At 44.6% G+C, this 12,000-nt stretch overlaps 1 protein-coding gene across 3 annotated transcripts in view; it reads left to right on the top strand.

Moving 5' to 3' along the window:
* Positions 1–9,935, top strand: part of LOC136349664 (uncharacterized) — a 51,699-nt gene extending 41,764 nt beyond the window's left edge. For all 3 annotated transcript variants that reach the window (XM_066301358.1, XM_066301360.1, XM_066301359.1), the window contains 3 exons: positions 8,027–8,112; positions 8,166–8,367; positions 9,695–9,935. In XM_066301358.1, coding sequence (XP_066157455.1) covers positions 8,027–8,112; positions 8,166–8,367; positions 9,695–9,919 — 513 coding nt within the window. In that variant the 3' untranslated portion in view covers positions 9,920–9,935. The remainder of the gene's footprint in view (positions 1–8,026; positions 8,113–8,165; positions 8,368–9,694) is intronic.
* The last annotated feature ends 2,065 nt before the right edge of the window (positions 9,936–12,000 follow it).

The following is a 12,000-nucleotide window of genomic DNA, read 5'->3' as shown; positions in this document are numbered from 1 at the left end:
GAGCTCTGCAAACGTACGAAGAGACGGGGGGCTGCAATATGAAAGGGGAAGGGGGTTTGCGCCCAGTTTTCCGCCCGTTTCAAATTCGAAAGTCGCGTCCGCAACGTTCCGGGCGAGGGGGCCCCCCGGCCCCCGGGGGCCGGGGACGGTCCGAAAGCGTCGAGCCTCGCGCCTCGTGGCGATGGGCGGTGGTTCTGGTGCAGTGCAACAAACCCTGTTGGGATGAACGCTGAAACGTCCCAAATGGAGTCCGGCACACAACGGAAGGCGGCAACCCTTCGTTCAACGGCCGCAATCGTCCGAATGCGTGTCAGATTCCATGTCTAAATTAAAAAAAAAACAAAACAGTATCTTGAGGGAATTTCGCCCTCCTTCAGGCATAGACGGCCGCAGCTCCTGTCTGCATGACGTTTCTCTTATTATTGAAAAAGAAGCCCTTAGGCTCCCTCGAAATGTGTGGAATGACAAATGAGTGCGGGGGCGAGGGGGAGGTTGGGAGGAGGGGATGGTTGGGAGGAGGGGATGGTTGGGAGGAGGGGATGGTTGGGAGGATGGGGAGGTGGGAGAGGGGGTGGGGAGAGGGGGAGGGGGAGGTGGGGAGGAGGGGTGGGGAGAGGGTGATGAGGGGGAGATGATGGGGGGGGCTGAAATTGCAAAACTCCGGATAGTGCGGCGGTCCCACAAAGTCATACCTCATAAACGATTCCGTCAAAATTGTGCCCGGTTGGGCGCGAAGGCGAATTCCACCCTTTTGGGGCGAAGACGCTGAATGGAGGCCGCCGTTAAAGCATCTAATTTCAACTAAAGCCCCAATTGTTTGTCCTAAAAACAACGATGCACAATTCGCGTCGCTCCAATTTGCAAGCAAACCGTAATGGAATCTAAATTGGTCCCGCTTATTTAACCAAAGCCCTTAATTTTGCTCCTCGGCTGCTTTATAAAATATAAATAAGCGGCTCCCACGGCGAGAATCGTCCATCAACAACTTGCCGAGCAATGGGAAATCGTTTAAAAAAAAAAAGAAAATCGATGGAAAACTAATCAGACAGGCAGCAAATTTGAAAATAATTTTTCCTTCCAATCGGAAACGAAAACTGAAGGCGGCATAGTTTATGGGGCAGTTAAAAGCCGGTTCCTGTCGCCCCCCAAAGTCAAACAGGCGCTCAACTTTATGAAACTTAGATATCCTTTCAGGCACTATTGAATTGTTCGGTGCAGAAGTTAAATGAAGTTTTGTCAACTTGCTTGCTATTGCAAGAAATTGCCTCCGGGAGGGAAAAAAAAATCGGTTTTCGAAACCCTTCGAAATGTATAAAAGCCGGTTCTTATCAAACGCCATTCACGGGATTTTATAGTTTACTCCCCGAAATCAAGTCTTCACGTCCTATAAGAGAAGTTTTAGTCCCGGAAAACTGAAATTTTATTTGAGCGGCTCGGGCCCGAAAATTCCCCAGGCGGAGCCACTGAAAGCCGACACTTTCTGCAGGATAAACATCAAAGCTGCTTCTCCCGCGGGACATAAGGGATTGTTTGCATTATGTATATTCTCTCGCACACCTGAAGTTCGGAGTCTCCTCAGACGGGAAACTTCCTGGATATTTCAAAAATTCCCAATTTAATTAGATGCATAATGATTCTCGCCGATAAACGGGAAGACTCGGCCACATGTGCTCAATTGGACTAAGATCCGGTGAACAAGGAGGCCGACCTAAGAGCGTTGCATCTTCTGCTTCGGAAAAATTTCTACCAGCTCCGCTGGTATGTGGAGGTGCGTTCTCGCGCACGAATAAGACAAAATCACTAAAAGCACCTCTCCAGATCTTTACTGCGAGTTGCAGCACTAGATCCACGTACCTTGGACGCGTTAATACTTGTCCGATGGACATTTTAAAACAATTTTCACCAATCATAATGTCGTCCCAAAATATTGCAGTTCCTCCGTTGGCGGGCAATTCGCAGCGGGGGGCGGCGGGTCGACGCCCTTTAGGAAAAAGTACGAACGACGATGGGTAAAAACCGAGTAGAGTCCCCGATGGTCGGCGAGAGCCATTTTCTTTGTCTTCGCATATATCTGCACGTAGAATTATTTCCGCATGCGGGACAAAGACCTACTTGACAAATCTCAGCGCTGAATGCGGGGGATTGCAGTCGCATAATTAGTCTCCGACCGAAAAACCGGCGTCGCTGAAAGGACCATTTGGACGATCGTCAATGTTATCTTTATCCTTAATTGTTAAACTCCGCATACATATGAAAGCAAAACACCAGTCCCGGGTTGCGAAGTCGCCCTTTCGGGCCGCCCATACATTCCCGCTTTATCTGACCGAGTCGTTAGGGTAAATGGTGGCGCCGACTAACGGCTTAATTAAATTTGTACTCTCTACGGCTAGAAAATGGGATCGACCTATTTATAATCGGCGGAGAATGCGGTTAAATTAGTTAATCATTTGCCAAATGCGGAGCCCCATTTGTCCACTCGGGGACTTTATGATGGCGCTCGTTTTAGTGCGGGCGCGGGCTGGCCGGACTCCGTCCCGGCGTCGCCCCCGGAGCACTGGGGCACCGTCTCCTCCGCAACGACTTGGACCGGAGGAGGAACGAAACGCGATCCGGGTCGAGGGAACCGCGAGGTCTCAGCCCGGACGGAGGTTCCGCGCGAGAGCCGGCCGCTCGTAGATCGCGACGTTTAAGCTCCCGCGAAGAGCGGCGACCTGAAACTCACGCAGAACCCTTCGAAATTGATCTGCTCCTCGTGCCCCGAAATCCGTGCATTAAAAACTAACTTGAGACAACAAAAGCATGAGAGTGCACACGTTGAGCCTCGCGAATCCTTCTAACAGCCGATGCTTTAAGATGGTTCCCGCCTCTTTGCATTTAAGGCTAAACAACGAAGTTGCGTACGAAACTGCCAAATCCCGAATCCAATCTCCGGAGGCTCAGTTACACCGCCGGGAAATTCAAACTAGATTAATTCGAGCGGAGTTATTCCAACTACCTGATTTCCCCGTCTTTTCTCCCTCCGAAACAGAAAGTTATGGAAATTGCTCGAACAGCAAATAGGCCCATTTATAACCTCTTATACACCTTCAGCTAAAGTGTATCGTGTCGGGCTGCGATACCGGGGCGCATTAATAATGGAGTGTGTATCGCAAATTCGTGGATTATGCATAGACGGGTTATGCGCCACGTGATGCAGTCCTCCTAGGGCTGGAACAAGTTTTGACGTGCTTAATCGAGATCGTTTTCGGCAAGAGGCAGATGAGAAAAGTTTCTTATTTATGCCTTGTTGTTGGGTAGTAATCCGGCCGGGAGAGGGCAGAGTTGTTTCTGGCAGCGGCCAATTTAGCGAAAATAATTTATTAATATGGCTCGGAAGTTGGTTATTTTCGTTATTTGTCGGCGGATCGGGAGAATTCCGTTTGGAATTTGTTGGTGCTCTAAAAATAACTTGGACTTTGTTCATTGTTTATTCGTGCGCTGCCTCTCGTCCTTTTGCAGGAGCCGCCCACGTCTGCATCCGTTACCGAAGACAGCGGAGACGTACGTGTACCTGGTCGCTCTTCTGCCGAATCGAGACCTGAAATTAAGTACGATATTCCACCGCAAAATTCGATTTTATACTGATTTATGCGGTATAAACGAATGCCGCTGAGCAATTGTCTAGACGGTCGCCTTTCGATAAAATCCGATTTTAAGTTCCGAGAACAAACATCCTCAGTTTATAAATAGTTTCGATTCGATTTGCGTTAAGTAAATGCGTTGTTAACTGAATGTATAAAGGGTCGCCCTTTTGCAATACAACGCAACCGTGGCCAAATTCGTTACACCTGAAGCCGCCGGTATAAAAGGAAATTTAGGAAAAGTAGTCAGCATTGTTACGAACTAGAATGTCAAGTTTAAACGCGAGTATAAACGGTCGCCTTTCGACAAAACATCAACTTAGGTCACGTGGGAAACGTTCGAAAAACCACATTGATAATGTTGCAAATTGGTTTCCCTAAAAAAATCGCACTCCTAAACAAAAGTATAAACGGTCCTAAAAGGTGATTTTTCGTTGCAAAGGGAGGTATGTGCAGTCTCACATACAGGGTATCCAACGAAGATGGGCCACAATCCGTGTTGTGGAAATTATGAACAGCAACAAGTTGAAACTTGAGTATGACACTAAAGTAAAGGTGGTTTGTTGATTAAAAATATTTTCATGAAAATACCACTTCCTGTTATACCGAAAACGAATGTCAGCTCGCTTGCTTTAAATGGAACACCCAGTATATTAAAAAAAAAATTCGATTCCGTGGGACATTATGAATATCTTTCGAGTAACGGTGTTCTCTACCTAATTTTTACGGTTTCCGAGATATTTACAATTTTCCAAAAAAAATTAGAGTTTCAGCCGTGATTGTATTTTTTAATAATTCAAAAACAGCTAAATATTTTGTAACGTCTAGAGTTGCTAGGTGGCGCTGCTCGCCAGAATTTGAGTGTGGCGGCACCCGTAAATTGCTCAAACGAAGATTATCTCAACGATATGTTCATTATTTCCGGTGAATGTGGCAAAGTATTAACCAGAAGGAGTCATGCATTGGGTGTTCAGTAAAATCGAAGCCATCACGGAAACTCCTCAACCGCACAATGGATCATTGTCAAACGAGCGGATCTGTCAAAGCGTCTTACAGAAGAAAGGAACCTGTTGTTGACGACTGTCGCGCCACCTAGTAACTCTAGACGTTAATTAAAATGAATTGTTAAGTACTGAACATTGAAAAGTGTTTTTTTTAATAGAATGAAAACGGTTAGATCTAGATATAGACAACCGAATTGAAAATACTACTTTTATTTTGACTCTGAATACGCGTTTGCTAGCAAAATGGCGCTGCTATTTGAAAAATAAGATTTTTTTACAATTCTTGAATGATAATTTTGGCCTTTTCTTAAACACCCTGTATGAAAGAACTTAATTTAACTCGCTGATCCGAGGACTGTAAAGCAATTTGTACAATAGCGCAGAACTTCATTGCAAACTACTTAGCCATTTTCGAATTATTAGGAAACTCAATCGTGGCTGGAACTCTAATTTTTTTTGGAAAATTGTAAATATTTCCAAAAACCGTAAAAATGAGGTATAGAACGCCATACACGAAAAATATTCATAATGTCCCACAGAATCGAAATTTGTTTTAATATACAGGGTGTTCCGTCTAAAATAAGCGAGTTGACATCTATTTTCGGTGTAACCGCAAGTGGCGTTTTCACGAAAATATTTTTAATCAATAGACCACCTTCACTCTAGTACAATGCCCAAGTTTAATCTTTTTCCTAGTCGTAGCTTGCAAGATACGGATAGTGGTCCATATTCGTTGGACACCCTGTAGAGTGTGTCAATTTCAGAACTTTGAATTGTCAGTAATTCTGAAAATAGAATTTTTTTAAACCATTCAAAAACCGTTTCGGCAGAATGGAGGGGAAGCCGGTTCAAAAGTGGTTGAAAGTTTCTATGTGGTGGCTGCCCCAACTCGAAAATTTTAAATTGCAATACCTACCACGTGACACCCCATTTTGAGGCTCGAAAAAATGTTAAATTTTTGAGAAGTTGCATCATTTTTAATACAGAAATATCGTATTAAAATATTCACAAAAATTGCGGAAAATCTTTCATCAAAACATGATTTTTGCGTTTTTCGTCTTACCGTTTACGGTTAAGGAGTGTTTTAGCACAACTTAACGTATTTATTATCGGTTCGAGTATGGGTGTTGACGAATATTCTTCTAGTGAAAGTGTTGCGTTGAAACCAATTTGTAAAAATAGTGCACACAATTGTTGAACAGGTTTAGTAAATAATTTATTATTTCGCCAGCTGTGCCTTACGTGCGGCTTCTTGTGCATGACTTTGAAGCCACTGGATAAGTACAAAATATTAAGGGCAATGCAGCCCAGAATTTTGAATGGAGCAATCCAACTTGAAATTTTGGTTCAAGTCAGAATGTGCCCGACAACGTCGCTTGGTAAGATTTCGCAGCTATGAATCGACTCGAAAATTCTAAATCGAACGAATTTTTTCCCTGCCAAAGTCATAATCTTTATAGCCAGGTGATTATGATCCCGACGGACGAATTCGGTTTTGTGAAGAAATAATTGGGAAAATTCATAGACATCCTAAAAAACATTTGTTTCACTGACGAATACGCACTTTATTTAAACCGAAACGTTACTAAACAAAATCGCCGTTATCGGGGCAATGAAAATCCCCGTGTTGCACGAGAGGATCGTTCCCGAAATACTCAAAAAGTCGGTGCTTAGGAGAGAATTCGAAAAAATAAAATTGTCGGTCTTTTGTTCCGTCAAAAATAACTTGACAGGTGACATCTTTGTCGGTTTGCTTGAAAACACAATCGAGTCTCAAATCGTTCAAGCCTTAGAAAATGAAATCGATGACGACCTGCAGTTGGATGAAAATCTTCTACATCTTCGACCATGCAGCACTCCACCCCGTTCCGCCGGACGAACAAGACAGTGGCTGGATCACCGTTATCCAAGTACACGAATTGGCAGGGGGGGATTGTAATAGAGTGGCCACCGCGTTCGCCAGATTCAATGCCGGGTGATTTTTTTCTTTATGAGTCCACGTCAAGGCAGTCGTTTACAAAACTGAGCAGGCCAATTGACAGAATTTGCAGCATTGAATTACGCAAGTATGTCAATCTATTGCCCCTGGTACATTTGAAAAGGTGCGAAAAGAAGTTGGCTTTCAGGCAATTTTTTTTTTATTATTTTTTTTTTTTTGAAAAAAATGGTGAACGTTTTGAATAGTTTTTGTGAATATTTTCGTATTATGTTTCTGGATTAAAAATTACGCAACTTCTCAAAAATTTGAAGGATCTTTTCGAAAAAAAATTCGATCTTCCGAGCTCCAGACAATCCACAGTTCTGAAATCGACACTCTGTAGATGCGTCGACGAAATACGCCAAAACGTCAAGCCTGAACGGCCGCTCGGCTCTCAGGCCCGTCGCAACATTCCAAAGCTGTTTCATAAGTAGTCGCCCTTTGGCGCCATAATTAAATGGGGCGCCCCGCGTGAATCTTCGCCGCCCTTTGATATTGACGCGATTTTAAATTCTCCTTTGTCTCTCTGATCTTTTCGGTTAAAGGCAGCAAATAACTCGTCGCCGTCGCAGCTGCATTGGACTAAAGGCGATTTTCCATATAGATAGACGGGCGGCATCGATGCGGAAGAATGGAGGCGAATCTAAAGGTTTTTATTAATCCTCTGCCAGTCGTGCAGCCGGAATCGATACATGACTGTGGTTATGTTCTGAAAGTGGGTGTTTATGGCTGCATCGTAAGCTCGCAAGAGCATTCATTCTCTTTACCGAGAAAACCGTCCATAATGCTCCTGCGATACGATGGGAAAATTGCCCGGCAAACGCAAATTGAAGGTGATGCAACAATAAGGTTTTTTTGGTACGAACATTCTCGAGGCAGTTACCCGATGGTTTTTTGTTTTTTTTTTTGGTAATTTAACAATTCAGTTGATTTACAATAAAATATTTATTAGGGCCCAGATATGCTGGGCGACCGCTCAACGTGAAAGGGCGGCTGTTTACCCTTCGGACGGTAGAATTTTGATGTAAACATGTCGTGTATCAATATGCTAATCATTTGTTTACAAATTGAAGATGCTCAAGGAAAAACCTTTCATTTATATGAAAATCTCATAAAGGGGAAAATGTTTATACAGATGTTCATGTTTCGGTCCGTATCAGAAATTTCACTTCCTCGCTGACGGTGGCTCAATGGGAACATTTTTTCTCTCCGTGCAAAAAATTCCGCCATTTATATTGCTGTTCGTGCTTGTTTTGGTGACACGTAGATAATGGAAACTTTGCTAATAATACTTTTTCGCGTAAGAACTGTTGAGAGGCCGTTTTCGCGCATAAGAAACGCTCTTCGATGGGAATACCCGTGCATTGCCGCAAAAGGGCGGCCGTTTATATCGCTCTCACCACCTCCCCTTTACTGCGTTGCAGATATCAATTTTGGATAAGAAATCGTCGAAATACGCCGTGATCACCGTCCCCAAGAGCAAGAGGTCGGACTTAGTCTACAAGCTTCCGTTAGTACTCAATTTATTCTCACAAATAAACATCCCAAGAAACAGCTTTTCAGAGTGTCCTACGGCGACTCCTACGAAATCCGCGTGTCCTCCGCCTTCCCCGGATCTAAGGCCGTTGGACCCGTGGCCTACGTGGTGCCGGAACCCTTGCAGCCGTACAGACTGAAAGCTACAGTTAATCAAGAGGAGGGAGCGTTCCTCATTTACTGGGCGGAACCTTTCGTGCCTCTGAGTATTGGACGGCACTATTATCAGGTGACTATTTGACGCAGCGAAGAATCTAAAAAGGGATTAAAAAGGGACGCCGGACGATCTCGGTCGAACGGGTAAATTTTTCTTTCAGCGAGTCGGAAAGCTACACATAGCGTATATTTACCAATTGCTTCTGTAAGCGATTTAGGATCGCCCTTAATTAGATTTGCCACATGTGGGTGGGCACTTTTTCAAAATAGTCACGCATCAAATATTTCCCCTGAAATCCACCTCTATGCCCTTTCATGTTGTTTAAATTCCAAAACTTGCCTCCGCAACGCTTATTTGCATACTAAATACCCATTATACCTGAAGGGCCATCGTTTAGTCAGCCCTCAGCACTCTTCTGTATCGTAAATTGCCCTCGAATACTCCCATTTCTGTTTAATTTGGCCTTCGAGGAGTGAGAAAAGAACCCTTTCGGCGAGCTTCCTCCCCGAAATAATAATTTACCTTTAAGAGCGAGCCGCAAGAATGTCGGAGAGCGGAATGGAGGGGGCGCGCACTCGTGCAAACCTGTTTAACAACTCCTCACAACCCCGGGGCTCGTAACTCATTTTCCTGTCTTCCGGTCTTCGCTCCGTGTAACTTGCCAGAGTTATATTATGTGCTAAATCAAAAGCTTCTGCCTCTCAGATTTTCCCTGCTACCCCGCAATGTATTTTGAACGCTATAATGCAAACTCGAATAATTCGCAGTGGATAATAGATTAGAAAGTATGAGGATGTATAATGAGCCGCCCAATTTCGAAAACGCGCGTTTCCATCCGGTATTGAAAAAATTGAAATTTTATTGCGAAGTTTCGGCTTTAACGGCTGAAAGGGTTACCGGTTTCGGTTGTGCATGGAAGTGCCGCCCTTTTTAGAGACCGCATAGTCGCAGCCAAGATTGAGATATATTAACTCCGCCACTGGGAGTTGTAAAGAAGTCGGCTAATTTAAGCGTTGCGTAAAGGCGACCGGTTTTGGAGAAACGATTTACTGTTACTAGAACTGGTCATGTGAGAAGATTTGATTTAACCAAATCCAAAAATTTACTAATTCAAAGACCATAGTGTATGAAACATTCTCTTCAACATATCCCTTCGACGCATATCGACGGCGATATGAAAGTACCGCACCTTGGGATATAAGTACTGCCCTATGGTGGCTCACAAGCTTGTCCTACAGTATCTAGTGCAGGATGTAAAAAAGGGCGACCCACTTACAATCTCCGCAACCTTCATTTTTTCCACTCTGGAAAGCGGACGTTTCCCTTAAGTTACGTCCGGGGGGCTCAGCTGGCCACCGGTAAACGGGGCAACCGATCTGTACGAATTGGAATTTTACAGGTCTTCGTGTATCCGGGGCAAGACCTGGAGGCGCCCTACGAGAAATACTACGTCACGAGGCCCGTAATGGTGTACAAGGGAGACCTGTCGGAGTACACTTTCTGCGTGAACCTGGCGACGCACGATCGCAAACACGTATCCAGAGTGACTGCGCTGCTCTACGCGAACCTCAACGGAGAGATCTACGTGCTGAACGAGACGCTTAGCGAAGCGCCCGATAGGTGACGCTGTTATTTAAACTGTCAACAATAAAATGTTGCGATTGTTCAAAGCGTTTTAATACATCGTTAGGACCGAAGTGAAGCCGGGAAAATGGAGATGTAACAATGTTTTCGGGGCAGCGACCGTAAATATCTCGTAAAAGAGCGAAGCAATTGATTGCGACATGTTTCGAGGTGAAAATGCATCCGATTTTATTGCAAACCGATAAATTCCCTTTAAAGCCGGCCCGCATTAAGCCATAGAGCGATCTCGGGCACGAGCGTTCCAACTCCACCTTCGGAACAGAAGAAGTCTCGAGCTCCCGTGAATTTAAAGTAGGTCTCGCATCGTTTTTAGGCCCCCTTTCCGGTACAACACGATCTGCAGTGTCATAACAAACGCATTACAAATTCCTCGTTCGTTTCCCTAAACTAACTAAGGTCGTCTGACTGATACCGTGCTGTAAAGCGGACTTACAGTCGCGATAAGCGAATGATATACAGCCGGCGATGAGTTATAGGACGACAGCGGGCGGAAAAATCGCATAAATTGGGATAAATCATTTTCGGTTTTAGGACCGAGTTGGTTTTTGATGAAATACCCGCGAAGAGCGACGAGCAGTGTCGCCGAGCACGGCGTAATCGGCTCTGCCCTCATAACAATAAATTTTGTTATTTTACTAAACAGCGCCCGGCACGTAAAGTTATATTTATACCTGATCCTGTGACGTAGGCGGTGGAGAAATGTCCTTTTAATTTTCAGCGGAAGGCGGCAATTCCGTAAGAAGTGCGGGAAGGTTGCGGAAGGGCGGCCCGTCTTTAAACTCGATTAGAGGGTTGGCCCCGACCAGCGAAAGCAAATTAGGAACTTTATTTTTTGCGACAGCGACTGCCGATGGACAAAGCTTTCATCTCGGCTGTAAACAAAGCTGCATCTCAAATAATCGCGGTTCGGAAAGAAAATTATTTTGACCCATTTAATGGAGGGCGGTAATTTCGCAAAAAGGACCGCACGAGTTATAAAAGGGAGACTTGTTTATAAACTTTCTTGGTAAAGTAAATAAAACTTTAAGTTTCATCCCGGGCTGCAATTTTGTAAAAGTACGACACGGACATAAAGGAATGATCCGTTTATAAACTTTCCTCCCGCCTTTCGTATTCGTCAAGTAAAAACTAATTTCAAATGAAATTTCTCTAAACAAGGGCGATCGGCATGCAGCGCGTTCATTTGAAAACTTACCGCCCCGACTGTGGTAAAAACGGAAATACACGCGGAAAGACTGAGCAGGGTGGTTCTCCAGGTTGCCAGGTGGAACACTGCGGCATCGTCTCTGTTAGCTCCTCGCTAACCCTGCTAGCGCCCCTTACCGAGGTGCACCTCACACTGGCGGTAATTAAAAGTGCGAAGTATCGGTGCAGCAAGAAACTCAATTTGTCAAAACGTTTTCGGAAAATCGCGGAAAAACGAGAGAGAAGTCAATTTAATGGTGTTTATCCATGAGGCTGAAACATCAACTTACGCGTGTAAATGTGTGGGAATTACGTCGTTAGGCTCGTAATTTTCCCACATTTCCGGTACTAGCTGTTCGAAATCGTCTCCATTTTGTGCGAAACACGAATACGATCCGCTTCGAAATTCCCATTGGACCCTTCGAAAAGTATCTTCATAGTGTGGCCCCACTTTTTAATTCACCAATGTCTTCAGGATTTGATTCAAGATCGTGTCAAAGGAAAAAACCCAAGAGGCGTCAAATCGGGAGACCTCGGAGGCCATTCCGTCACTGCTGTCGATTCGTCTGCCTGGCCATCGTCGCACCGGCACGATATGACGTGGCGGTGCTCTGTCTTGTTGTGTGTGCGAAATATTTTCGTTGAGTAGATAATCGCCGTTATGACCTGCTTACGAAGCCGCGGCCTCTATTGCCGGATGATCGATTGACTCTTATAACGTGTTGAGATATACTTCACCACCAAGGTTAACATCGATGAATAATGGTCCAATTACTGTAGCTTCTAATACTCCGGCCTGTGTGTAAACTTTTTGAGGCCGCTGAGAATAGCTTTCGCGAGAAGTATGAGGATTTTGGTCGCGTCAATAACGGAAAT

This window comes from Euwallacea fornicatus, chromosome 39, assembly GCF_040115645.1.
Source record: "Euwallacea fornicatus isolate EFF26 chromosome 39, ASM4011564v1, whole genome shotgun sequence".
Taxonomy (NCBI): Eukaryota; Metazoa; Arthropoda; class Insecta; order Coleoptera; family Curculionidae; genus Euwallacea; species Euwallacea fornicatus.
The sequence above is the reverse complement of the archived record's forward strand: the minus strand, read 5'-3'. Positions and strand labels throughout refer to the sequence as shown.